The 13,204-nt window shown below is 40.9% G+C and overlaps 1 protein-coding gene across 1 annotated transcript in view; it reads left to right on the top strand.

The window, feature by feature from the left end:
• RGS6 (regulator of G protein signaling 6) overlaps nt 1-13,204 on the top strand; it is a 265,768-nt gene that overhangs the window by 186,908 nt on the left and 65,656 nt on the right. The window contains exons 4-7 of the mRNA XM_066188182.1: nt 4,667-4,717; nt 6,140-6,246; nt 8,539-8,590; nt 11,059-11,123. Coding sequence (XP_066044279.1) covers nt 4,667-4,717; nt 6,140-6,246; nt 8,539-8,590; nt 11,059-11,123 — 275 coding nt within the window. The remainder of the gene's footprint in view (nt 1-4,666; nt 4,718-6,139; nt 6,247-8,538; nt 8,591-11,058; nt 11,124-13,204) is intronic.

Here is a 13,204-nt window from a genome sequence, read left to right as displayed (position 1 = left end):
AAAAAAAGCAGTTGTCTTTTCAGGCCTAAAAAGAAAAATAAAGATGTACACATTTGCTGAGGTTTCAGAAATACTCCTGTATTTTTTTTATTTGTATACATATACGTATGTGTGGACAGGTGTAGGCCTTGTCAAGGACACGTTTAGTCCATTGGATGACAAGCAGACCTCAGTGGTCCTGGTTCCTTTGCTCAGAACCAGAGGTACAAACTCCACTCCAGGCAGCAGATCTTTAGAAACAGCTGGAGGGGATGGTGCATTGTCCTGTCTGCCTTTGTCATTTCAGCATGTGAAAGATGGACAAATCTTTCTTTCTTCATTTTCTGGAAGAGGTAGGACAACATAGGTTCAGTAGATAAGGTATCAAATACAGGGGTGGTGACTCACCTCACCAGCTGCATCTTGCCAATGGCTTCACACCTTGTGAATTTTTTAAATTTATCTTTCAATGTCTTACTCCTCATTTGTCAGCTTGACAGGCAATGGCCAGCAGGAAACACTAGCTGCTATTAAGGGGTCACTGAGGCTGAAGAGAAAATGTAGAAAATAGCAGTAAATGTGAAACTGCTGGTCTGTCTCTAAACACATAGCTGGATAAATGGTCATTGGGAATATGTTTGCATGTAGAAATACGGCTATTCTGTGGCGTTAAGCAACTTCAGCTTCAAAGAAGAGCCGAAGGCAAAAAAATATGTTTCATTATAGATGAGGAGGAAATAGGTGTTCAGAGGATGATGGCTATTCTTGAACTGATCATTCTGACTTAGAGGAAATGTGGATGTATAGAGAGGAGTACAGAGAAGATGGAAGCTATTCCTCTACCTGGATTTGGTAACACTTCCTATTGTGAAAACATGCCCAACTATTTGTTTTCAGAAGGTTTCAAATGCCCTGTTAGTGTACAATAGAAACATGTCAGAGTCAAGGGTTTTCCTTGGGTGTCCTCTGAAAGAGCTTGTGAAATGTGAGAAAATACCTTTTGGGGAAGGTGAGTTATGTAAGGATCATCCACCAGGCTTAATCTAAAGGAGAGGTGAAGATGATGTTTTCTGGAAAACTTACAGCTAGAGGTATCTGTGTTTTGGTCTGGCAGATGACAGTGTTGTAAAGGAATCACTCAAATCTTCCCTGTGTCTTAGGAGGATAAATCTAAATTTCCTCATTTGAAGAAGGGCATAAGTAATATTTCTAAGGTGGGCAAAAATAGGTGGCAGTGATAGAAACAGCCACAAGCAAATGCTGAGTCAATGTGTAAGGGTAACCCTAAAAATTGAAGGTGTTATGGGAGATGACAGTAAAGAGTTTTCATTATGATTGAATATTAATTAGTGACATGGCTATTAACGATGACAGTAATTAACAGAGGAAGGAAGGACTTGTCATTGTCCTAAGGGTGAGTAATCAGTCTTGGCAGGTGATAAATAATGGTTCAGCAAGCTCAGCAGAAAGATAATCTGTCTGCCTCAGGACAACTGGAGAACAGCTATAACATCTTCCAGGCTCTTGGCAGCATTCAGGAATGACTTCATGTTTTTAACAGAGACAAATTAAAATTCCTGATCTCAAGTGCTGCTTATATTCTGGAGTGGCTAATCACAGGAGTTCTGGCTGAGTCAGTGCCTTCAGTTTACTTACCCTTTAAACCTTTCCTGCCCATTTAAACCTTTCTTATGTGGGGTGAGAAAGACTGGGGAACCAGCTTTCAGCATTACTTGAATTTTTCGTTGTTGTCTGATGGAAATTGAATAGCTTCCTCAGAAGTGTCCTAGAGCTGGAGACATGATCATTCTGTGTAAAAATGGAGTGGGACTTTGGACTAACTCAGGAACTAAGTGTTCCTGTACATCTGGAAAGGGGTCATGCAGAAAGCACTTCACTTCCTGTGAGCAAAGCGATGCAATACTATCGATGATTGTAAGGTATCAGCTCTCACATCACTTGGGAATACAATGCCTAAGAGATCATTGCAAGCCTGTTACCAAAGTCAGGAGGAACAGTGGATTTTTTTGTTTGGGGGATGAACTGAAAAACCGAGAAAGATTCTGGTTTCACTTGAACCAAGAGAGCATTTTGTGAGGTTTTGTTTCTAACAGTACAGAAGCACTGCAGTTTGACTCTTCTTGAAGTAGCTTTCTAACCATAAATGTTGTGCTCTGTCTTCAAAATAGTATTTTTTTGTAAAAGGTAAAAGGGAACACCCTTGTTTATAAAATAGAGTATATAGTAACAAACTTGTCAAAACAGTATGGCTCTGAACATGTTCCCCATATGTTATTCAGCTAATGGTGTTCTCTAGATGCCTTCTCATTTAGCAGATAATTTTGCACCCCTCGAACATGTTTTTCTGAATAAATTTATTGTTCAAAAAATGACATGACTTCATGATGCATCTGGCAAGGTAGTTTCAGTAGAGAAAAGAAAGTGCTGGCACCATTGCCAGAGGCATTGGTTTGCTGTTCTGCAAGGTACCGAGTGCAGTTTTGGTGAACTCAGTGCAAAGATTTAAATTTGAGAAGTTGCTGAATGGTAAAATATAGGAAGAGACCACCTTAAAAGGACATAGGAAGAGTTGGGTTGTTTAATGAGATGGAGGCAGGGAGACAAAGTGTCAGCCCTCTATAGAAATACTCAGGAGAAAACTATCAAGGAAGAAGAATCTTTGTTTTGCTTCAATGATAATACAGTTATAAAATGCAGATAAACTGCACATTTACAAACTTAGATTGCAAAGTTACAGGAAGAGTTCAATCTATCAAAAAAAAAAAATCTGGAATAACTTTCTAAATAAGGGGACATAATGGCAACTGAAAATGCTCCTAGGTGAAGTTGGGAGGTGTGGAGAATGACCATACTGCTGAGAGCACAAGATTGTGAGATTGGTCCTTTAGTATCTGGTTTACTGATACCTTCAAGGCAGGTTGAGACAATGCCCAGCTGCTGCTCGTTGATCACATCTGTTTGCCTGGTATTTAAGTGAAATCAGATGCTTCCCTGATCTTCAGGAGCCCTGCTGATTCCCTGCAGGGACAGGTCTGTCTCACCTGCCTTGGGTGGGGGATGAGGTAGGTCAGGTCCATATTGCTGCCTGCTGCTGAAACCTGACTGAAGAGGGTTCACTGAGGGTCTTTGTAGTGTTCTGGGTCAACTTCCACTGTCAGGAGAGTGGGAGCTGCTGTCCCCTTCTGTGAGGGGTAGAGCTTACGTTTCTAATGGGAATTTCACCTGTATGGGAGAGTCAGACCTGCAGATAATTACAGGGATCTGCAGCACTAACAGTGCTTGTTGTCTCTCTCTCTCTGTGGCACATCGTGACTCCTGGCCTTCATTATATTTGAGGTTTGCTGAGGGCATGGGAATGCTTTGGGCCTGCTGGAAAGCAAAATGTTCTTCTGGAACAACCATCGTGGTTATGCTGCTCCTTGAAGTCCCATCCATGTCTGAGCTCAGAAGTGCTCTACACAAAGAGATCCTCTGGGATTTGTTTCGTAAGCCGGAACCAGACTGGACAAGGCTTTGAGCAGCCTGGTCTAGTGGGTGGCATCCCTGCCCATGGCAGGGGAGTTGAAACTGGATATATTTAGGTGCCTTCTTGCCCAAGCCAGTCAGTGATTCTGTGAAGTGTTACTGGGGCTATTAGCCTACTGTATGTGAATGCAAATATTTCTCTGGAAACTGACTGTATGCTGAGAAGGGCTTGGTGGTACATCTGCATCCAGACATACCATTGTTAGGTTGTGATGAGTGCTGTTGTGACTTAGTAAGGACTTGCCATATTGCATCCAAGTGTCTTTGCTGTTTGCCTTTGACTTTGGAGAGCTCCAGTTAGCTGACTTGTACACACCATCGTGTTTAATTTTGAGCTTAACTTTCTGAGTATGTGATTTAACTAAATTTTGCTGCCCTGTCACGATGTGTTTTGGTAACCAGCCTTTCTACTGAACAGTGACAAGTTTTCCACTTCTGTGATCTCTATGCAAGTCACAGAGGTTGTATACATGCAGAGGTTCAATCCTAGAGAATGTGATGTTCTTTGTAAGATAGCCACTACTTTCATTATACTTGAAGGGCCCTGGAAATCTAATGAACTTCCTGATGGATCTTAAAGGCTCATCCTTCCCAGCCACCATTCAGTTTGTGTGATCACCACCAGGTGACTGCTCAGAGGGGCTGTGGTTACAGGCACTCTGAATACCACCTCCTTCTCTAAGACATTGCTTGACTTTGACATAAGCAAGGCCTTCCTGTCTGTTTTTGACTGATGTTTCAGTTCTATACATCTACACATTACAGGTGGGAGGTGCCAGTAAATGCTTCTTTGTCTCCTTGCTAACCAGTTCTTGCAGAAACTTAACTCTGTATGCTGAGGTAAGAGAGAAGAAAATGGGAGAGAGCAGTGACAGGGAACCATTAGACTAATATCTGACTTCAGGTATATCAAGTCTCCTATTGCACAGAAAGCTCCATGGGACTTAGTACCTGTCAGTAACCATGTAGCTGCAGTGTGGCACAAGAAGGAAAAACATTCTGAAACCTCAGTGGAAATAAAGAGCAAAATGGGATAAAGTTCTATTGTATCTATCTCAATGTTTTCTCTCTCTAGGGCACACAAACCCCGTGGTCTCGGTGTCTAATGCTTTCTTAAATTTTTGTTCATCTGTTTGTTAAGGTTCTGATATTGTGCAGTGGCTTATGAAGAACCTCAGCATTGAAGATGCAGGTAAGGTGACCACAGCTGGGGAGAAATAGGTGCTCCATCTGTACTGTGTGTGCCATTAGACAGTAAATACTATATTGCTGCAGTCTAAAATGCCAGTAAATGGTTGATTTAAGCATTGGAGGGAAGGAGGAGGAAAAGAGTTAAGAGTCAACATCTTAATTAAGCCTAATGCCTTATGCTGCAACACACTGAAATACCATTGCAGGAATTTTAGCCTGTCTGCAAAACGGCTACCTACAGAGGACTGATTGATTTTAGGTTTTGTTCCTAGACTTCAAAAAGAAGTTGGTGGATGTGTGTGGCTAAATGGGCAAATGCAGTGTCAGGTTTTCATGGTGTGTAGAAAGGTAGCTAAAGCTGACAGGACACGATGTCTGTGTCATTCTTGGCCAGGGTCATAGAATCGTTCTTGGCCGGGGTCATAGAATCTGGTAATGGTTTTTAATTTATCAGAAAGAGGAAATAAATCAGCAGATTGATAAACGGATAATCAGCCATAAAGGCTGATCAGTGCATGGGCACAGTCCAAATAGTTCACTCTTCAGAGAAACCAAAATCATTTAGGCAAGTGAAAACCTATTGAAAAAAGGGGAAGAAAAGATCTGCAGGTTCATAAGTTTCTTTTCTTTTTCAGGAAAGGAAAAAAATCCAGAATCTCATCTACCAGTTGATAAGCTGCCTTACTGTCACCATGTGAAAACAGAGATAGAGGCAGTGTTGAATTGCCCAGCAGGGCATTCCTATACACACATCCCTTCTCATGAGTCCTGTCAGATCCCAAATCTGAATTTCAGCTGCAGACAACAGCTTTATTATCTATCTGGACATGCACGAGCAGATGATTTTTCAGCTCTGTGAAAGATGATGCAGCTTTTGACAGTTGGCATTGCTTCAAAATCTGCACAGATGTGCCTCTGCATTGAGGAAGGTTATCTGGACAGCACTAGGATATGTAACTCCCCTTTGCAACGTTTTCTCTAACAAAGGGCAATGCTACAGTGTGAGGATGTGTCTTTATTAATAAATATCCTGCTAATGAACTGGTGTTGCAGGTGCTTGTTGGATTTGGTAGAAGAGAGCGAGGTTCACTGATGGAACATTCTCCTTGTCAGCTGTCACTTGTGGTGGATAATGTACTTTGAAATGAATTTCATGCTCTAGAGCTGAACTGCTGTGTGTATTTTGTAAACAAAAAACTAACGGGTTAAACATTTGAGCAGTGTTTCATCTGTGTTGTAAGGCTGATTTCTGCACTCCTGCTTTGCAGAGTTTGGTTGGAAGTAGTAGGAATGTGGTGTGGGTACAGAGAGGCATGTGGTCACCAAATTTCACATGACTCATCACCAGAGCTGCAATTGAAAGCAGAGAAATGTGTGGTGCATGTCTTGTTGACGCATCCCTGCTGTTTTTTCTCTTTCACAGGGGAAGCAATACACTTGGGAAGTCTTATTGCTGCGCAGGGTTATGTCTTTCCCATCTCAGACCATGTCCTTACCCTGAAAGATGACGGCACGTTCTATCGTTTTCAGGTTGGTGAGCACCCTGACTCCCTTGTGGGCCCTTCTTCTGTCCCTGCAGTAATACTGCTGAAATCACCCACTCTTTATACCTAAGCAGCCATTAGGTCTATGAAGCCAGGGATTGAAGCTATCTTCCCAGAGGCCCTAGGAAATTGTGAAGTCCCTTTAAAAATTTTTGCTTTAGAATCCCAAATCACTCTCATCTACCTTGTGACTTACAGTTTTTTACATAAATGAATGGCTTTGTCTTGTGACTATTTTTGATACCTGAATTCACAGCTGTTTTACTCAGATTTGAGCTAAACCAGGAGAAAGAAAATGGCTTTCAGGTCCTAACTCTGATACAGAATTAAGAAGCCATTCTCCTGTGCAAAATGCCCCTGACCAAGGCATTTAGGAGCTGGACATTTAAGCTTTGGCACAGCAGAAAATTCAAATTCAAATTTTTACTGTCTCTTGCTTACAGATTGGTGTGGGAGAGGGCAAGCTTACGGCTTTGGCTCTTTTACAAAGGATGTGTAACTTTGGTAATCACCTAAACTGGGACATCTCTATCCCTCAGTGTTCCTGTGCCTCCAGATGTGCTGAATTTTTAAAGCACCCTGTGCTTGAGTTCCATGCCCTGTCCAAAATCTGCCACTGTCAACTCGCTAGATAACTGGGTGCTTGTGCTGCAACAGCTCCTTCTGAACTGACTGTTTAACTTTAGAAGAAGCAGTAAGTCCAAACTTGGAGTCCTACTGCCTCATCCTGCTGGCTGAATTTGTGTTTTTCAGTTACATGATCCCAGCCAGCTCTCTTATCTTTCCTGTCACCTCTCTTCTGTTCACCCTCCTGTTCCTCCTTTACATTTTTTACTCTTTTTTTAGCTTTTATTTGTAAAGCCAGTTCTGCTCTTTGCATCTGATGTTGCAGCTGCTCATGCTCACTGCTAATGTGATACTGTGTTATCATATGTGACCAATGCCATGGTGAGAAAAGAAACCCGGGAGATCACAGATGTCGTCTTATCTCGCCCTTCCTTCTGGTTGCAAGGCATCATTCAGACCCAGATTTTTCATTACAATTCCCTTTCTTTTCTGAAAGTCCTGATCCTCACATCATGTAAGACACAACAGAAGCAGGGCTAATACTGGTTGTCCATTTAGCTGTAGTTTTCTCTTTGAAAAGAATGGCCCTTTAAGAACTTGTCCTGTGCAGTTTTCAGGAGCTACATTTCGATATAACTTAATTTTTCATTGTTTTAAGCCTATGTAAACCACATCATCAAACTGATTGCTTATTGACTTTTCTTTCCCTTACCTTTTCTTACATCTTTGCATATTCTTTGCTTGTTTTCATTTCCCCCAACACGCCTCCTTAACTGTTTTCTGCAAGAATAACCTGATAAAATCATGCTTCCTTTCCATTACTCTCTTCTTGCTACTTTTTAACTCAACATCAGTCCCTCCTTTAACAGTAGCTCTTTATCTTGTGAAATTCATAAGATACATATCAGTGAGGAGCACTGAACCCTGTATTGTTTGAATCATCTATGTGTTCTCACTGTACTTTGGTGGAAGAAATAGTCTGTGTTAATGTCCTATGCCCATCTGTAGCATTGCATCAGTAAAGCAATGTGTAATCAGTAAAGCATCAGTTCGTGTGATCACCAGTATGTTATTTTTCATTTATGTTAAAACTGAAATACAGTCACATATAGTAATAGCTTGTAATTAATTGTAGCAACTGCAATATGCAGACCTGGATAGAAAACAAAAGCACTAAGTTTAGCAGGACTTCTGCTTTCGGAATGACTCTAAACAGCTGAGCTTTGACCTCTGCCATCTGTTACAGCAAAAAAGGAAACTGTTCTGTAGTCTGCCAACCACATTGGTAGCTGCTCCAAAAAAGCACGGGGTATGTAGCATATAGATAAGACCACAAGGTTTCTCATGCACTTGAAAAAATAAAAAATATTCAGGTTGCCTGTTAATTCCTGGGGAAAAAGGAGGTTCTGGGGATAGTGGATAAGAGGTCCACATTCAGATGAGCTGGCAACAGTGTCTGAAATTTCATCAGGACACTGGACATCCTCCTCAAGAGGTGCTTGCATTGCAGCATCTCTATTTAGCTGCAGCAAGGAATATTAAAGGTTCTTGCAGCATCCTCACTTTTACTGAAATCTGTAGCAGTGTTTTCAGTGTTACTGAAATCTGGGTGGTAGATTTTGTGATTCTTCTTTTTGTGCTTGTAAGGTTTTTCTGCGTCTGAATCGGTTTTCATCTCCTAAATTACAAAAATGTCGATGTTTTCTCTTAGGCACCGTACTTTTGGCCTTCAAACTGCTGGGAACCAGAAAACACAGATTATGGTGAGAGTATGATTGTTTCATTATAGAAAGTTAGTTTGTGATGCAAACAGTTGTCCTTAAAATAATTACTGCTGGCCATCTACATCCTTCATGTGCAGAGTTTCAAATCATGCAGCAGCATCAGAGGCAGATATGTGCCCATCTCAAATGCACAAATTGAAGCCCTGGGGTATCTCAAGCTCCTGGAGCTGTTACCATTCAGCTCAGTGGGGCCAGGATTTTGCCTTCCATTGCCTCCGTTCTCCCATAGCCCTGTTCATTTCAGCAGGATTTGTGGCAAGCAGAATACTGGTTCTTGGGAACCTTGAATAATACAAATATTGCGTTTGTGGGAAACTGTCCTCTGATCTGTTGCTGAATCTGTTATGTGGATCAATAAAATTTACTTCATCTGGGCAGTTATCTGACTGATCAGTAAACCAGTACATAACCAACAGCAACCCATAGTTAAAAGTCCTCTGATACATGATATCACACTTATTTTCCCATTTTTTTGAGATTACCAGATGATATGATAAAAGAGAAGACTGAGCATGGTTTATGAGCTAATAAAGTGCAACATGGTGTTTTAAACATGTGAGTGCCTGCAGACAGGGATAATACAAAAAGAAAATATGTCAGTGTTGTTATCTATAGCTGTCTGCATGCAATATTGCTGTCTCTTCCAGAACTGCACTTCTTTCACAGTTAAATGATTAAATTAATTGTTGCATCCTGGTGTGGCTTTGGAAGAGGAAGCGTATCCATGTGTGCAGTCATAAAACAGGAGCTTCTGGTAGTCTTTTATCTCATAACCTAAGATTGGTTTAGAACTCCTCCCTGAATAATCAGTTGGAGTTTTTTTCCTGCCCATGCAATAATTACTCATCATTATGGATCCTGGAAATCATTTGCTGGGGTGGAGAAATAGCCTGCAATGGTGTGTGTCATGTGATAGCTCATCTGCAGAGGAGCTAGCACAGACTTACATATGTGTCCCAGTGAGGGAACTCCATAGGAGAAAACACGATGTTGTTTTGTATTTGCAAAAAAAATGCCCAGATTTTATAGTCACCCTATATCACTGTGTGAATTGTGCCTAATGTGTATTCTGTAAGTACCAGAAAAATAATGTGAAGAGAGAGGTTGTGTTTTTTTCCTCCAGTATCAGATAAACAATTGGTTTTGGCAGGCAGATTACTGTGCTGCAATGGCATTGAGTGAAGCACTACACCCCAAAAGAACGCCCTCTATGAGCTGACCCACAGCTGGACAAGCTTCAACTGCATTAGCTTTGAGCCCTCTAGTGAGAGATTTTCATCTGTCCCAGATACCTCTGACATATGCTTATAATCAGACTTTGCGTATCAGAGGCCTGTACAGATGGAGTCTTCCCAGGAGTTAATCCCAAACTAGCAGTAGACCCAAATAAAACAGAAATCCCAGCAGCAATTCATACTTCTTTTTTTTTTAATTTGCATGTGTCCACTTACAGGAGAGGAACTAACTTGCTAATGACAGGTCACTGCCTTGCATGAAAAAACACTGTGAGACAACTGACTCACTTCATTTGGTGTTGTAGGGGCCTTATGGAGGAAACTGCCCTTGAGATTTGTAAATATAAATTAACTGGTCAGCTCTGGTTACAGTGCGTAATACTGGCTCATTATTTGAATGTTAAAATTACAGGAACAGCATAAAATAGAATTGCATGAGTAGCACTGGGCCTCTATTGAGTTCAGACCTGACTGTGTACCCAGAGTGTGCTGTGGACCTTGTGTTTCAGCCTCTAATGGAAAGGGGGTGAGCTTAGCAGATCCAGGTGGGGCTTTCCCAGAAGGCAGCCTGGGACTGGTTTGGTGGTGTGCACTGGGCTCATCTTGACCCTCAGAATCCCAAACCACATCAGTTTCAGCAGCGTCTGCCTACAGCAAAATGTATCAAGGCTTCTCTTAACTGTTTAAAATATGTAAGAATAAGAGAATGGAGCATATTAAAAGATGCTCAGATCATGCCTTTAAGATCTCGCCCATATTTCTGTTTTCACTTCAATATCCTGGTTTATTTTTATTTTTTCTCAGCAGAAAAGAAATGCAGGGATGGTCACTTTGGCATGCATATTCCCAAACTGCTTAGGGGAACAGGTTGCTAATGCTGTATCTTTTACCAGATCCCAGAAGCAATTGTGCCTTTCTTGGATATCTTGTTAGGTCCTGGCATCTGCTCTCAGCACTTTTAAATGAGATGTCCCAGATGTTTAGGGTCTCTGAGATTAGTCGTAAACAGTGTCAGCTGAGTGTCCAGCCCTCTCATTCCTTGACTCATGTTGCTTTCTGATTAAAACAAACCGTCTATGGACTACTTTTTTTCCTTTTTGTTTTGTTTTGTTTTTTTTTTCCCTTTTTTTTTTTTTTTTTTTTTTTTTTTTTTTTAAGATCTAGTACTAATACTGTGTCTGTAATTGTTTTCCATTCTGTTTCTCTCTTTAGCCATCTATCTTTGCAAACGGACCATGCAGAACAAAGCTAGGCTGGAGCTGGCGGATTATGAAGCCGTAGGTACACTGCTGCTAGAGTTTAAAGCTGGGGGGGTGCAGGGATAGCTTTGCTTGCCAACTGAATGCTGCCATTTTGTGCTTTGGGGTCAGCCTTTTCCCTTTTCTTAGTTGTCAGAAGTGTATGAAGGTTGATTTGAAGACAACATCAGGAACAAGACTGATGAATGTCCCTGACTTTGCTGTGTCCCACATTAAAGCATCTGCTGTATAATGAGCCCTTCAAGACTGGAGCAAATTTCACAGAAGTTTAGCTTGGTGTCCTGTTTTCAGTTAGGAAATCCTGGTTTATATAGCAGATTTCACCTGAAAATGATAGATTTTCAGGTGTGCCACTGGGCAATTAAATTGTCGATAACACATCTAGTTACAAAAGTTCTCAGATATTAGACTTGGTACATTTTCAATATGCCATATGAAAAATACCCCTGAACTTTATTTAGAGTGTGCTTTCTGATATGGAGTTACTATCAATGAAAATATCCCAAACTTTGGTGTCGGACTGTAGGGTGGAGAGGAGTGGGAAGATGGAGGCAGGAGGGGCAGGGCTGTGTATTTCTTTGAATACCAGCAGTGTAGTGTTGGTGTAGTGTCGCTCTGAGCAGCTAAACTTTTCTATCATATTGACTTTCTTCTGTTTACTTGCTCAACAGTGTAATAGCAGAATTTTATACATGGAGTTTTTCATTGGAGGGTTTATTTACAAAGTTTACAAAGTTGGCTCTAGTGGACTTATGTGGTCATGTTTGTTACAATGAAAATATTTATGTTGCATATATTTGCATATGTTTTAGAGTGGGATTTTTTGGGTTTTTTCCAAGATTGAAGTTTTTCCTTCTTCCTTACCTTCTACATTTTGGAATATTTGTGCACATAGAAATATATGTTCATGCCGTTTGGTCCTCTCAGTGCAGAGCATGCAAAAATTGCGACTTATCTAGTCCTCCCTGGAAATGCATTCCGACTCCCCAAGAGTTCTAATCTCTAACAGGCACAAAGGAAGGAGTTTAACAGCCTGCATGCACTTACATGTCCTTTTGCTGCGTTTTCTCTTCTGCATATTGTTGATTTCATTATTAAAACCATTAAAATTGCTCACATCCAACCAATTAACTGTAAGTACTCCAAAGATGTATCATAAAGCAACAAAAGGCTGTTCAGCAGCGCACATACTCCCACACACATGCAGTGAGGCTGTGGCTAAGTACTTCTGCACATTGTTGCCTACTGAGAGTAGGAATGCTCCAGTGATGGTAAATAATTAGATCTTGGCAGTCTCTCATTTTTCTTGTGAATATTGCATTGCACAATTAGAGGTTACTTCTGCATTCAAACTTTGTTCTCTTAATTAGAGACATTCAGATAAGAATGGCACCAACTCTTCCTAAGCATAATGGGAGCTGAAGCAGATCCAGCGAGGGATGTAAGCTCAGCACAAGTGAGAGAAAGAGGCTTGCAGGAGTGAGAAGAAGCCCTTCTCACATTTTTGGAGATGCAGCATGAGAATGTTACTCCTTAGGTATCAGCAGTGTCCAGGAGCTTCAAGAGAGACTCTCTACAAAGCATCTCAGGGGACATTTCATTTTTAGACTCTGCTTTCAGCATTTACAGACAGTCCCCCAGCCCACATTTATACTGATTAGAGCAGGGGTCTTGATGATACAATTAAGCTTGTATAGTTGCCTTCAGGCTTTTTATAATTGGTCAAACATAAGCACAATTCAAATATAGCTTCGGTTGGTGATGTTTCATTGGCTTCAGCATATTTACTCCAGAGGGCACATGTGAACATAATTTAAAACAAAATAAAAATAATGAAAAAATTATCCGCAAAAATTTGTGTTACAGATAATTACAACTTGTTTTTCTTTGTAGCCACAGCTGAGGAAATCATCACGGTTCAGTACAGCTGTAAATCATTTGTTTAACTGTTTTCCTCCATGTGTACAGACTGAAACTGTTACATGGACTTGGTGGTACCAGGGCCAAGCTTTATGCCTTGCGTTATACAAGAGTTTATAGTAAATAATAGGAAGATTTCTTCTTGCATTGAAATGCATGTGCCTGAAAAAAGTGTATTG

Source organism: Chamaea fasciata, unplaced genomic scaffold, assembly GCF_029207755.1.
Source record: "Chamaea fasciata isolate MVZ Bird 193981 ecotype frontalis unplaced genomic scaffold, bChaFas1.0.hap1 SCAF_7, whole genome shotgun sequence".
In the NCBI taxonomy this organism is placed as follows: domain Eukaryota; kingdom Metazoa; phylum Chordata; class Aves; order Passeriformes; family Sylviidae; genus Chamaea; species Chamaea fasciata.
Note: the sequence above shows the minus strand (reverse complement) of the source record. Positions and strands in the feature narration are given on the sequence as shown.